We start from the raw sequence: 14242 nt of genomic DNA on the forward strand, positions 1-14242 counted from the left end.
AGTAGCCGCTGAGCCTAGTCCCCCTCAGCCGGGCTAAGCTAAGCTGAAGTCAAACATCCATCCCTCACTCTCTCTCTGTCGCAACCATGGCCATGCGCTCCTCCAGCACGCCGTTCGACTCGAGTGCTGCCATCCCCGACGACATGGAGCCCTTCCCCGCCGCCCCGGAACCCGACGAGGGCTACAGCGAGCACCCGTTGTCTGCTGACAACGCTCTCGCCCAAGCAGGCAACTCTCGCGACCCTGCCGAGTTCCTCGCCTGGATGTCGCCGCGACTGTCCAACCTGTCGGTGCAGCACAAGACCCAGCTGGCCATGGCCATCCTCAGCGAACTGCCTACCACGGTCATTGCAGAGATCGTGCTCAAGCAGCTAAACCCCCGACTATACATCGACTTCGTCGACTACCTGCCGCCCGAGATCTGCCTTAAGATATTCGGTTATCTCGACCCGGTATCTCTTATAAACGTTGCTAGGTGTTGTCGGGGCTGGTATAATCTGTCCCTCGACCGCAAGCTGTGGGAGAAGCTGTTCTATCTCGAAGGTTGGCGTGCCTTGCCCCAGGAGATCGCGGCTGCCGAGCAACGGATCAATGCCAGCCTGTCAGTGTCCGAGACGAGACACCCTCACCGATTACGGTCATCCGAGTACGGCCATGTCCACAAGAAGAGAGCCATCTCCGATCCAACACCGCATGATGCCGACCAGGATGCCATGGAGATCGATCGGGACGACGACACCGAGATGTCGGGCACGAGCTTGTTTGGCGGCGTCAAGAACAACCGAGCTCCCGCAGGCAGCGGGTCGTCGTCCAGGAGTACAGCCAGCGTCGTGCAACATCTCGGGCATCTCGTCATGGACTCACCGAGCCCAATGCCTGACGTGGCGGCGGCCGCAAGTGACCCGAAGGGTAAAGGCAAAGCGAAGGTCGGTTCCTACGATGGCCAAGTCCCTTCTCTAGTGTTACCCAGCCTCCCAAAATCCTCACTCTGGACATATGACGCCAAAAACAATCGATACAAGATCAACTGGCAGTATCTTTACACCATGCGGCGACGCTTGGAGTATAACTGGGAAGCAGGCAGATATACCAACTTCCAGCTACCCCACCCGGACTATCCTCAAGAAGGCCACAAAGAGTGTGTCTACTCTCTCCAATTCAACCCAGAATATGTGGTCAGCGGGAGTCGCGACAGGTCGATCCGGATATGGAATTTGCAGACTCGTCGCCTTGCCCGCAAGCCGCTCTGGGGACACACCGGATCAGTTCTCTGCCTGCAGTTTGATGCGGACCCGGAAGAGGATGTCATTGTGTCGGGTAGTAGCGACTCCGATGTCATTGTCTGGAAGTTCTCGACCGGAGAGAAGATCCAAGTTCTTAAGAAGGCGCACACCGAATCTGTCCTGAACGTGAAGTTCGACAAGCGGATCCTCGTTACTTGCTCCAAGGACAGAAGCATCAAGATCTTCAATCGTAAACCACTGCGCGCCGGGGATGTGGGATATGGCCCAGCTAACTTCGTCGGCTCGGTGCCCATCAACATACAGAACTACGGTTACGATGAACCTCCCTGGAACCAGCTTCCGATCAAGCCACCCTATACCCAGATCGGTGCGCTTGAAGGCCATGGCGCTGCTGTAAACGCGGTCCAGATTCATGGCGATGAGATTGTATCTGCAAGCGGCGATCGACACATCAAAGTCTGGGACTGGCCCCAACAGGTTTGCCGAAGGACATTTGTAGGACATCATAAAGGCATTGCCTGTGTGCAGTACGATGGGCGGCGAATCATCAGTGGAAGCAGCGACAACGAAGTCAAGGTCTTTGACCGGGAGACGGGTCTCGAGGTGGCAACGCTACGTGGGCATGGTAGTCTTGTGCGCACTGTCCAAGCTGGTTTCGGCGATCTTCCCGACAGCGTCGAGGAGGATCGCCTGACCGCCAGCAGCATTGACAACGAATTCTTTGCCGCCATCAAGTCTGGCGCTTTAGGAACTTCCCATATGACAAGAGGCAAGGCACCTAACGCAGGCGGCCGAAGACCTGAAGACATCACAGCCTACGGTGCCAAGCTCCCCCCTGGTGGCGGCGGTGGACGATATGGCCGCATCGTTTCGGGATCGTACGACCAAACCATCATGATTTGGCGTCGCAACAAAGCTGGCAAGTGGAAGAATGCCCATACTCTGCACCAAGCAGAAGCTGCTGCGGCCGCGGCGAGGCAGTCTGGGAGTTCAAGCCACCCTGCAGGCCTCGCGAGGGTACCGTCACCTTCTTCTATAACACCGGCTGGCAACGGCACACTGCCTTCTCTACACCACAATGCTCGCCCTATTGCCAGACACCCGCCGCCGCCTACTCCGCCTGCAAGCGCTCCTCCCGCGATGCAGAATTCTGGCAGCTCGGCCAATATTGCTCATGTCGAGTATCCAATCCATGCCACTGTTACTCCCCAGACAACGTTGTCCTACACGAGGATGATTGACAACGGTGTTTCTCAGGGGCCGGCGGCACTATCTAGTGCGTTGAACAGCTTCCCGACCATGCTGGCATATCACTCCCACATCCAGTCGTGCATAGACCAGGAGCCGAATGCTATGACACGATCACAACTGCGTCAGGTTGTGGCAGCCGCGCTCCAAAGAGCGCAACTGGCGCAGCATCGCATTCGGGAGTCTACCCAATTAGCGTTGTCCGAGCAGCCAGTATTGGCGGGCAGTTCGAGCTCGGCACAAGTACCACCATCTCAGACAAGCATGAGCTATCAGCCTCTCTCCAGAGAGGTCTCTGGGTCGAGTTCTACGTCGGCCACTCGAGGCAGTAGTCATCGTGCCAGTAGCCAAGGGTCAAGCCGGACTCAGATTCCCGTCTCTGACGATAAAGTAACCACGCCCACGGTTGCCACCGTGTTGGCCCAACCTGTTGCCGTTTCTACCGCTACGGCTGCACAAGTCTCGTCTGGCCCTCCGGTCGTTGCCAGCAGTTCCTCGCAGCATGCACAGGCAATTCAACAAGCAGTGCAGGCACAAAGCGGTCAAGCTCAGTCGCAACCACAAGCACCTCCTGCGCCCGCGACTGCGACAATAGCACCCGTACCCGTCCACCACCCGCACATAGCACAACCTGACGCTCAGGCCCCGCGAGTCTTTAAACTACAGTTCGATGCTCACAAGATCATCTGCTGCAGCCAGACATCGATAATTGTCGTGTGGGACTTTTGCAACGGCGACCCCGAACTCGAGGAGGCTGCACGATTCTTTGCACCGATAGAGTAGACGGGCTTTGCGACTGGGTATCAGAAAGGAACACGTGCCAAACATGGCACCACAGAAGTGAAAACTTGCTTATAGACTTCCCGAGAAAAGCTGGAGAGGCGCCATCGGGCAAGGTCTCCCCAAACGATGGTGAGAAAGTGGATTTTACGTTTGCTCAGCGCTGCATGGTATTGCTGCATGATGGGAGCGCCGGCTTTGATTTTTTCAAGCGCATTCAGGTAGCGAAAGGCAGGCTTTTGACAAGTAGCGGACTCATGAGATGATGATGACGGGAAATGGACAGAACTGTACTATCACCACTAACGTTGTAGATGTGACAATGAGAAGGGATGCGGAAGAAATGTTTTCTGGACTTCTTGGCTTGAATGTTGACTACCCGGGCAATCTGTCTTGCGTCTCATGCTACCGTGTTGTAGAAGGTGAATGCTTCTCTGAAGGCAGATTGGTTCAAGTGGTCTGGGTAGTATCCACGCTTATTTCAGACCGGGGCACTATACATACTGTGACATTGACAGAGAATGTCTCTTCGCGGCGTTGAAAAAGCACAAGACATCTTGCTCCGTATATAGTCTGCAAGGTAGACCATACGGCCAAAAGTGTTCTCTACAGAAACTTCAAGGGACTCGTTACCCTGTTCACGATATGCTGGATGCACCCATATATCATCCCGAGAACGCCCAAAACTCCAACCAGAAAGGCCTACGCCGCACCAGATCCGGAGGTTATCACCTCGCCGCCTCCTGTACCTTGCCCTGCTCGGGGGGTTCGTCAATGAAGTCCGGCACCTCGTCCTTCATGAAGTCGGGCACGCCGCCGGCGTCCTGGGCGGCCTCCATCTCCATCTCGGCGCCGAGCATCTCGAGCTCGGCGTCCAGCTCCTCCTCGTCGACGTCGTCGGGGACGTCGTAGGCGCGGCTCAGGCTCTCCTGTATCTCGTTGCCGACGTCCATGAGGTCGGCCATCTCGTCCTGCAGCTTCTCGATCTTGTCGATGTCGACCTTGCCGTACTGCTTCTTGAGCTCCTTGGTCGTCGTCTTCATGGCGTCGACGGTGGCCATGACGCCCTTGAGGTTGTCCTGCATCATGGCCGCCTGCTCCATGTTCCAGACCTGCTGCTGCTGCTGCTCGCGCTGGGCCTCGTACTTGCGCCGCTGCGTCAGCAGGTCGCGCGCCCGCTTCTTGGCGTACGTCTTGGAGCTCGCCGGCATCCGGTTCATGCGCGCCGTCAGCTCCCGCAGCTCCGTGTTGATCTTGGCGATCTGGACGTCCAGCTTCGCGATCCCGCCGTCGATGTTGCCGATGGCGCTGTTGAGCGTCGGCTTCGGCGCCTTGTTGCCGCTGCCGAAGAGCCGGTTCATGGTGGGCAGCGTGGCGGGGCGGTCGCAAACGGGGAGGATGGGGAAACGGGGAGGAGCAGTTGGGTGTTCAGTGGACGGTCGGCGCCGCTGGTGCGGTGCTGGAGTCGGTCGAGGCGAGGAGCTGCAGTTGTTTGCTTCTTGTCGTCGTGCGAAGCTTCATAACTGATACGAATGGAAGCCTGTAGGTTGAGGTCGGTCAGGCGGCGACCCAGGGACCAGGTGGGATGGGGTGGCTGTCTGGGCGCAATGACGTTGCGGGGCACGTCCTTCGCTACCTGCATCGCTGCGATAAGTGGTAATTGCGGCTTTGGTCCACCTAACCCGCAGATAGTCCGCTGTCAACAGATTGACTTACAGGCACGGGGAGTATCTACGTAGGTGGATATTACCTGTGTGCAGTAACAAAGTATCGATCTGAGCTGAGTATAGCACCTTAAACTTCTAGAAACATCATATTGGCAGAATCTCATCGGGTTCACCACAGCTACATACATGAGGTTCGTAGTGACTTTCAACTTGTGAGTGACAATACCACGCACCACAAGGCATGGATAGTTCAAGTTAGTACAAGGTTTGGGCATGAACATCAAGGCTGAATATCTGCTGAGCGTATACACTCTATGGGAATATTGCAACAGTAAGATGCCGCTCTGACATCTACCTGCCATGCCGCACTTGTAACTCTTCTATAGCAGAGCCTTCGGGGTCGCGGAACTGCTTGAGTCCACTCCCTCAGGCCTTGATACACGCAGCTTTCTGATTTCTGGACAAGGTGCTGAGCGCAGATGGGTTAATGAAACAGTTACTTCTCACTGACTTCAGCGTCCACACTTTTTCGGGCCAGACCGTCGCGCTGAAGGCAGGCATAACGTATTACTAGAAGCGGCATTCCCATTGTGCTTTGGACACATAGGGCTGCCAGATGATCAGCGACTCCATTACACTTACACAACTCGTTCCGAATATGAGACTTCAGCCGAGCAATTTTCTTCGGTTGTCTCCACAATCCTGAGAAGGGTGGCGTTCGGCAGACCAGAAGCATCTTGGCGCCGCATGCTCGTTCGCCATCCTCCACTGCCTGCCTCTTACCAGGTCATATCAAGCAGGGTTTCTACGCCTTGGTGTCCCCATGAAGACCTGCTCTACGCCGGCGCCGGCAGTTCAAGAAGACCTTAGCATGTCCGAGCTTCCTAGAACTGTCTTCACCGAGTTTCGCACAATACTCGGTACTAGGATAGGCATCGTGCTGGCTTCTCAGAGTCTTATGGCATTGAGTGCCATCTGCGGTCGACGGTAATACGCTTCATGCGGCCCTTGCGGACTTTGCTGCTCACTCCAGTGTGGTTGTTAATCACGTTATAGATGTCGAGACAAGTCCTGTTTGCAATGCTTATATTATCTTGCTGCAACACACTCTGCCGTCGCCGTGAACTGTGACAATATCTCCACCTCACCACTGAAGGGCGCAGGACAAACAGACAGCGGTCTATGCTTAAGGAAATTCTCTATAGACCATCTGGCAGCAAATCACTCTTTGGACCCTTAGACTCTAGTATGCACGGTTTTTACTCTATGGCCAGTAGAGGCCGCCGTTCGTCTCCCGTAGCGGGCTGGGGGTCTTGACCGTTTCGAAATCTAAATGTATTAGTGGTCTGCTTTAGGTTTTACGTGCTCAATCAAACCATACCTCGTATAGCCAGTAAATGACATGAGCCAGAAAGACCCCAAGTACGTCACAGTCCACTCCAAAAACCCAGCTGGCCTATATCGGCCGCTATACATGAACCCTATGAAGCAGACACCAGTGACGAATTGGACAAGAACCAGGAAAGTGTTGAAAAGACACCTATACTCATCAACGTCACGTATTCCTCACGTATACATCTCGGCAAGACATACCATCTCCGCAAACCCGCCCACTTCGGCGGTCCCCAGATCTGGTCCCACCACACCACTGTCGTCAGGAGAGCACTTAACCCCAGCCCACCAAAAGTGCCCATGAGCAGGTACCTGTGGCGCACATTCGCGTCCACCGTGTCAAAAACGCTCAAGAAGAACAAATTGAAAGCAGCAGCAAGCCCGGCGACCAGCGCGACAAAGCTTGTCACCTGCCTCCATTCGGCATCGTTCACGAGCCCGTAGAAACGGGGCGAGTAGCGGACGTGGTGGACGGCGAAGACCGTCCCTGCAAACGAGATCCCGGTGACCGTACACCCCGCGACGAAGACAGGTTTGAAGGTGAATGCGGCAATATCGCTGATGAAAGGAATGTCCGGGTTCACTTGGCCGGGGTACCGCGGCTGCCCGATGGCCAGCCACCTGATCAGGAGGATCGTGAGCGTGGTAAACCACGCCGATCCCGCGACCACGGGGGAGACCCAGAGGTAACGGTAACTCTGAGAGTCCTTGAAGACTGTGGGCCAAGTGAACGCCATGTTTTGATGATTTGACTTACACGATCCAAAATACCATGGTCAGAGGATCGCGAACGATGCCTTTGTATTGTATAAAATGTTATCAATCCAAGAGCTAAAAATGTGACTGACCCAGGCTGTCGATTTCCAGGAATACAACTTGCGTCATCCGACAGTTGGTGGTGGATCCGTCAACTCGTAGGCCCAACTTCGGCCACCTTGCTAGGGAGTATGATTGGTGGACCGCTAATAGAGCAGCCCAAGCTGTACTGACCTGCTGGAAAGAGGCTAATCTATTGGGCCGGATGATCTTGTCCGGCAGTGTTTTTACAGTGTCCAAATTCTCTACATTTGAATGAATCTACACGTGAACCGACTTGATCGAAGCCACTATATCGTTTCTTGCAGCCGGAAAACTGTAAATGGCAAAACCATGCCGCTAGCCAATTATTCCGAGGTTGCAAGCTGGAAAAAGAAGGCGTAGGAGTATTCAAATTGAAGCTGCCGGAATCTTGGGGTGCAATCTAGGACTGAGGGACTAGAGGCGGAGGAGTAAGCCAAGCAATACTGAGCCTCGCGACTGCAGTGACGAAGTTGATGCCAAAACATTCAAAGCATCCCCCGTATAGTAATTTTCACGTCGCATAATGGCTATATGAAGAGTCATAGCCCCCAGTATCCACGCAGTTGGACTACTTCTTGATATCATGCAACTAGTAAGATATGGAAGAAACACCAGAAAAAGACGCGAAGCGATTCTATCTCGAAGGCAAAATCAAACAAAAAAATCCAAAGCCTCGCGTTGACTGGATGATTCCTTTCTCCCTAACGATTTGATTGTAGCATAGGACCGTGTAGACGAATATAACAACTTGTAACGCCACTGTTTTACGGCAGCATGTGAGGCCTTCGAAAACAAGGAGGTTCAAGCAGTAGTGGCAGCGCACAAAGCGTTGGCGATACCAGCCGCGCCATGGCCCATGGCAGGAAATGAGAAAGCAGTCAAGGCACCTCCAATCAAGCCGATGGTTGCACCGCAACTGAAGGCCTTTGGCTCATCGGACTTGGCGGAGAACGTCACTTGAGCCTTCTGGCTGTGACTTGGATCATACATTGTTGCCTGGATATAATTGACCAACTGACAGGATTGGCCGTCAGAGTGATTAGTGGACCGAACGGGATCCTTCACAGCGTGTTTCAAATCGGACAACTTACAATTCGATATCGTGACAGTTTTGAGCAATCTGGGGCGTCTCGGGGTTGCGCTTGTAGGTGCTCAGACACTTCTTAGCTTTGACCGTCGAACAGTCGGCGGATGCGACCAAAGCCTTCTCGACCTGATCTAGGATCGCGTTCATCATGTCCTTGTCATTATCAACAGACCCCGTCATCGTTATGCTGCCCTTTCCCTTAGAGGTGTAGCCGGCATCTTCGAAGCGATAATCGAAGGATTGAGGGCTTCCCCCATCACATCCATTCGCTCCGCACACCTTCTTCATGTACGCGTCTTCGAATGTCTTGGCATCTGCATTGCCGATGTGCCACTGCAACCGAGTTAGCTGGGTTGGATCATTCTTCGCAGAGAATTGAAGTCACCTTCTTAGAACCAACTTCGAGTGTTAGATGCCAATCTTTGGAGTCATCACGCGCCGTGACGCCCATGTCTGGGATCGGCAGGACAGAACACAAAGCCCCTGAGATGGTATCTAATGTGACAGAAAGATATTTGACTGAAACCATGACGAACTCAAAAGGAAGGAAACCGAAAATGGGACACCTGACAGAGGTTGATAATGATCTAAGTGTAAAAAACCGGGTGTGGGATATTTTGTCTTGAGCTTGGATGTATACGCTCGCTTCTTGGTTGAGCTTGGCGCTTTTATATCTATAGTATTGACCCTTGGTTCTTCTTCGTATTTTTTGTGAACAGTAGGTCGTCATATACTATAATTAAGCTGCGACGATCGCATCCTACTGGCAGCTTCCCAACCGTTACTAACAGCGCAACCCCGTATAATCCAACGTATTGCCTGTCCCCAGCAAAGCATCTTCCTCTATGGCCAAATAATTATGCATGCTCTCGGCCCTGTCCATGCGACCTTGTCAGATATCTGAAATCAAATGCTGGCCTTCACATCTTCCGATCCACCTAGTACACTCCTCCTATGAGAGTAGTTCAACGCTCTTCGGGTCAGAAGATCACTAGGTCCTCGACATGTACTAGCTTCGAGGATCGTGAGAAAGGGTATATATTCACAGAGATATTTTGCTCTCAATGACACACAAGAGGCGCTGCTCATCTGAAATACAAGAAAGATCCCGTTTTGGTACGCCCTTCGCCAGACTGCTTCAGGGTCCACCTGGTACCACAACACCGATGTTGCACAAGGTATGCGGCACGTCTCATGTCATACAAGCTTATGACATCGTCGATAGTATGCTATACAGGTTAGTCGGTCTGTATTTTCTTCAAAGGCAGGATTCTTTGGTCAAATTCCTCGTGTCTGCTGTCCCAATCCGGATAGTCGCCTTCAATCAAACTCTGCCTCATCGTCTCAGCCCATCACCGTCGACCCGACGCAAACAAACTCAAGTTCGCTTGTACTCACCAATCTGCGCAACAACAGTATTCGTGGAACAGTGTCACTGCCGACGGCAGTGGGAAGCATGTTTCATGCGAAAAACAAATGGCCATTAGCTCATATATTACTCTCTATGCCGTCCACGGACTCTGCTTTTGCGCTTTTAATATGGTCCACTGACTGCCAAAGACTAATTTGGTCAAATGTCAGGCCTTCCATACCCCCTCGCTGCACAAGCTAATGCGGTAATCGTGAGAAGCACCGCCGTAAGGCTGCATCATGGAACTGCAGGAGTAATCCCCAGGGCACAAACATTCATTGTACCTGAGTGAGCAACGTTATTTGATTGATTTCTCACACTCCGACGAAAGTCTACAACGGTAATAGCCTAGGATTACCAGGCGTTTCTGCCGATTTGGAGCGAACAGGATCCGTCTGGGAAACGACTGCTATATATGGGAAATTTTCAAACATGAACCACTGCTTACTGAGAGTATTAGTCATAAGTGTAACATGACGGTTATGACTTTTGCTCATATGTATTTGACCTTTGCGGGTGGTGGATTGTAATTTGGATATGAGCATTTGTTCTGAAAACGACTTAATGCCGTCGAAATGGCATCTTGCGATAGCTTCCAGGCTACCAAAAGCGAACCGAAGCCTAAATAGCCGTTCAATTAACGCCATGCTCAGGGGCTTTTCCAACTGGTCCCCAAATGGATCGTTCCTTCAACCACTCCATCCTTCCACTTTCTTTATCCACCTTCGCAAATATGAAGCTCTCAAATTGATTCTCTACACCGTCTATTTTCATAGTTCCCGTCATTCGCGCTGCCAAGGAGTCACCGTCCCGAAGGAACTCATGACTTTGCCGTAAATCAAGTGTCAGCTACAGGCTCTCACTTTACTCAGATTTCACTTCGGAGCTGGACTGGACTCACATCACTGGTTTGTAGTCGCCAGACTTGGCACGCCACTCAGCGCATCCCTTGACATACTCGTCGTACTCATAGCGCTGATTGTTCATGATGTGGTAGAAGTTTGGTGTGTTCACCTCCGCAGCATATTGCGCAAATCCCTCGGGCGGGCCTGTGAGACTCAACTCCATAGACAGTTGGAAACCTTCGCGTGTGGATGTGTACTTGGACATAATTGGCTTAGTAGGGTGGCGTAGGTATTCCAGAAAATGAAGGATACCAAGAATGTATTTTGTTTTTCCCTCGTAATGATTCGCGAACTTACTGAGAAAGTCTGAGAGAAGAAAAAAAGGGGGTCGTAGGTATGCGACTTTTATATCCAGCTAGGAAAAGGAGTGATGTGCTTCGAGCATATCATTCGGCGCTTGTCGTATCTCTTGGACGGAGGGTAAAGCAGGGCAAGCTTCGTACTGCATCCCTTGCAGCCAGATCGGCAGGCATCTTGTTCCACACAGCGTGCCTGTTTTGTCATGGGACCTATTCTCCGCGACATGGGGTGAAGCACTGTTTTCGCCCGGGTTGCTGTAATATGCCAGGAAATCTTTAGTTAGTGCACTAGACACCTGCGTTGATTGGTATAAACATTTCCGACCACCTTAGCTAGGACTGTATCTATCTACAAAAGCCAAGAGCGACACCATCCAATAGTTCAGAATTATCTTCTTACTTCACTCTGCAACAGGGAACCCCGCTCTCGTTGATGCAAGAAGCGACAGGCCTGTTGCTGCTTCGGTGATGCCCATGGGGTCTTGCCACTTTGTTTCTACCCGGCCGGCATAACTCGCTGGCCTACCACAGTTTGAGTGCTCAAAATTGTTTGATTATGCGGTTGGTTGGCTACACATACATACCAGCTGCACGATACTTACAACTGCAGTGATGCGACAAATACCGGCGCTCTTAGAGTGGGCAACCTGCAAGACTGCGGCGCTACTTTGCTGCGTATTTATTGAGGGATTTTGTAGAATATGCAGACGACCAACTGCAGATGTGACATTTGCTGATTGGAGAAATATCAATTAGTGGAAGTGATGGACGACTGTGCCGTCGATGCGGGCTAACCAAACGACCGACATGGTACTGTGTACCTGTCGTACATACAGTAGGTTGGGTGCTATAGGAAATACGCAATATGGGGTAGGTATTGTGAGGATTGAATCTTACTTCCATGACTGGTAGACAGCTAGGAAGACAACTATATCTAGGATACCCCTCGGTAGACCCCTGGGGTCTAGCCGTAGCTAGAGGCCCAGCCTGGCAGTACCCCTGTATGTAGGAGGAGCATGGCTAAGCAAACAACTTTTAAAAATCAGAATTGACCTTTCACACTCTGAAGTTAAGTTCTCGCAGTATATAATCCCAACACGCCGTAGCCAGAATAGATATCTTAGACACTGTTATGAGCTTATGTATATTACTTCCTTTAGTCGCAGCTGATTCTTCTAACCATAAGGTTACGGTCATGGCTTCTTCTGCTTGCATCATTTCCACTGCTCCTTGTATGGCCAAATATATTGCGAATTCCATCTCCTACGAGTATTTTCGCAGGAAGCACAGCTGTTTTCCGCGTAGCGTGCGAATATACCAACCATGCATTGGATAATCCATCCGCAGGAAAAAGTTTCTGCGAATATTTAGTATCCCAATACTTAGAAAATCTTTGCGACTGTTTGACACCAGCCCGTTGTTACTTGCAGCTCTCATGAATTCTAATCAATGAGCTCGATTTGTTCTACAACGAAACGGAGATCGGGGCCAAGAACCCCAACATCTCAGGGCTAGCGAGTGTATAGAAGGAGTTTCCCCGTTCCTCTTAACCCAGTGGCTACAAGTTTCACGTCCTTAGTCAACGCGTTACGATACATAGATTTCTACAATGTTCTCTTTAAGTGACTTAAGCAAAGTGCAAGTTGCCATCAAGTATGGGGAGCCAGGGCTCACACAATTTGATCGCGACGGAGTCCATTTTTCTTACACCGGAGCTCACCATTCTTTTAGATGCTTGGATGGCTGTTAGAGCCAACCTCATAATATTAAACTACCACTTAATATGAAGCTTTTATATAGAGCTTACAAATCTTGCATAAGCTCTAGCTACACTTGTATACGTATACTTCACAGTAGCAAAACAAACCGTTATAAGCTCAATAGCGAAGACGTATCCCCACACATTTCAAACTTGGGATAGATTATCGGGCTACGGCCCGATGAGCCAACGTCCCCTGACCTTCAGTCTTTAAGCCCGTAAGCAGCCATGATTAGCAAACTATTTCAATTTAGCGCAACGCATGAAGTGGAAGTAAGATCAGGTGTCTCATGATACAATAAGTGTCAGCTTGCTTCACAGCTCTCTGCAACACATTATTGGTTCCCACTTACACAGTCTTCGTGGTTGACTAAATCATTTGTCACTGCCTTGATTTTCTTGGTACATACGAAGGTTGATAATCCGAAGGGTGGCAGCCTAGTATTGAAGGATTATACGAACACCTAGGTTCCTTACGAGTAGCTGGATCAGAAGATGTCCACAAGAGCTGCTATTGTGGACCAAACATTTCAGTCACCGATCACTGCACTTCTATAAAAGGCTGGAGAAATTATGACAAAGTATTTTCGCCAACAGCTACTCATCTCAAAGTCCTTTCTTCCCCGACGCAAACAGTCGCAGAGCTACGACTTAAAAAAATGAGATCTTTCATCCCTTTTGTAGCCTTTGCTGGCGCTGCCATTGCTCGGGTTAACATCATGCTGCCTCTTTATGTGCACCCCATCCACACGACAGACTGGAACGCGGTGGTTGAAACGGTTAACGCGCATAAAAATCTACATTTCTACTTGGTTATAAATCCGGCAAACGGCCCAACTGACAGGAACGATCCTTTCTTCCAGTTCGAGCATGGGTATAACACAGACTGGACCACCGCCGTCGCGCGGCTTAACGCCCTGGAAAATGCGCAAACCATTGGTTATGTCTCGACGTCGTATAACAACGGCAGTCGCACAAGAGATACAGTCGTCGCAGATATCGACAACTGGTCTCAGTGGAAGACGGAGAAGGATAGGGACGGTCGGCCAGCCAACATCTCCATCCACGGCATCTGGTTCGACGAGACCAGCGTTGCTGAGAAAGACTTCGAGTTCTATAAAGACCTGACATCACACGCCAGAGAAGCGTTTGGCGCCTCTTCGGCGCCTCAGTATACAGCTGTGCTGAACACGGGCGTCCGGCCCCCAAACCCAACCTATGAGCGAGACCTGTTCGGCCTCGCAGATGTCGTTGTCACGCGAGAGACTTGCTGGCAGAACCCCTCAACGTCAAACGCAGGAGCTTGTCCTTTGCCCTACGAGCCTTATAATGCATCTACGTTGGTGGAGAGCGGTGGCTTGCCAAGCAACGTTGACTTGTATGCCAAGGCGTCTATTGTCGTGCATTACGTCCGGCCGGACCCACCGGTAGATACGGCTATACTCGCCGACCAAATCAAGAGGACAGTCGATTTTGGAATTCACAGCTTGTACTTCACTAGTGCTGAGCTGTGGGAAACGACAGTGCTAGGGCCGGCTACAGTGGGTGCTGTTGCACAGGCAGTGGACGTCGCTCAGCCATAACCCGCGAAGAGGCGATTCTAGAGACCG

At 51.5% G+C, this 14242-nt stretch overlaps 6 protein-coding genes across 6 annotated transcripts; 2 read left to right on the plus strand and 4 right to left on the minus strand.

Moving 5' to 3' along the window:
• Window positions 1-86: 86 nt before the first annotated feature.
• On the plus strand, window positions 87-3275 carry JN550_003027 (uncharacterized protein; the record flags this gene model as incomplete). The annotated part of the gene is made up of 1 exon (XM_049314386.1): window positions 87-3275. One exon carries the CDS (start codon window positions 87-89, stop codon window positions 3273-3275), a length of 3189 nt encoding a protein of 1062 aa, XP_049174862.1.
• Window positions 3276-4000: 725 nt separating this feature from the next.
• JN550_003028 (uncharacterized protein) lies at window positions 4001-4914 on the minus strand (the record flags this gene model as incomplete). Its single annotated transcript, XM_049314387.1, has 2 exons — window positions 4001-4731; window positions 4797-4914. 2 exons carry the CDS (start codon window positions 4912-4914, stop codon window positions 4001-4003), a joined length of 849 nt encoding a protein of 282 aa, XP_049174863.1.
• A 1284-nt stretch (window positions 4915-6198) lies between these two features.
• On the minus strand, window positions 6199-7068 carry JN550_003029 (uncharacterized protein; the record flags this gene model as incomplete). The annotated part of the gene is made up of 3 exons (XM_049314388.1): window positions 6199-6268; window positions 6321-6479; window positions 6533-7068. The coding sequence occupies 3 exons, from the start codon at window positions 7066-7068 to the stop codon at window positions 6199-6201; spliced, it is 765 nt and encodes a 254-aa protein (XP_049174864.1).
• A 904-nt stretch (window positions 7069-7972) lies between these two features.
• On the minus strand, window positions 7973-8709 carry JN550_003030 (uncharacterized protein; the record flags this gene model as incomplete). The annotated part of the gene is made up of 3 exons (XM_049314389.1): window positions 7973-8141; window positions 8263-8591; window positions 8644-8709. The coding sequence occupies 3 exons, from the start codon at window positions 8707-8709 to the stop codon at window positions 7973-7975; spliced, it is 564 nt and encodes a 187-aa protein (XP_049174865.1).
• Window positions 8710-10302: 1593 nt separating this feature from the next.
• On the minus strand, window positions 10303-10779 carry JN550_003031 (uncharacterized protein; the record flags this gene model as incomplete). Its single annotated transcript, XM_049314390.1, has 2 exons — window positions 10303-10495; window positions 10571-10779. 2 exons carry the CDS (start codon window positions 10777-10779, stop codon window positions 10303-10305), a joined length of 402 nt encoding a protein of 133 aa, XP_049174866.1.
• A 2512-nt stretch (window positions 10780-13291) lies between these two features.
• On the plus strand, window positions 13292-14215 carry JN550_003032 (uncharacterized protein; the record flags this gene model as incomplete). Its single annotated transcript, XM_049314391.1, has 1 exon — window positions 13292-14215. The coding sequence occupies one exon, from the start codon at window positions 13292-13294 to the stop codon at window positions 14213-14215; it is 924 nt and encodes a 307-aa protein (XP_049174867.1).
• Window positions 14216-14242: the final 27 nt, after the last annotated feature.

The sequence above is a fragment of the Neoarthrinium moseri genome (assembly GCF_022829205.1).
Source record: "Neoarthrinium moseri strain CBS 164.80 chromosome Unknown scaffold7_Wmoseri_CBS_16480, whole genome shotgun sequence".
NCBI lineage: Eukaryota > Fungi > Ascomycota > Sordariomycetes > Amphisphaeriales > Apiosporaceae > Neoarthrinium > Neoarthrinium moseri.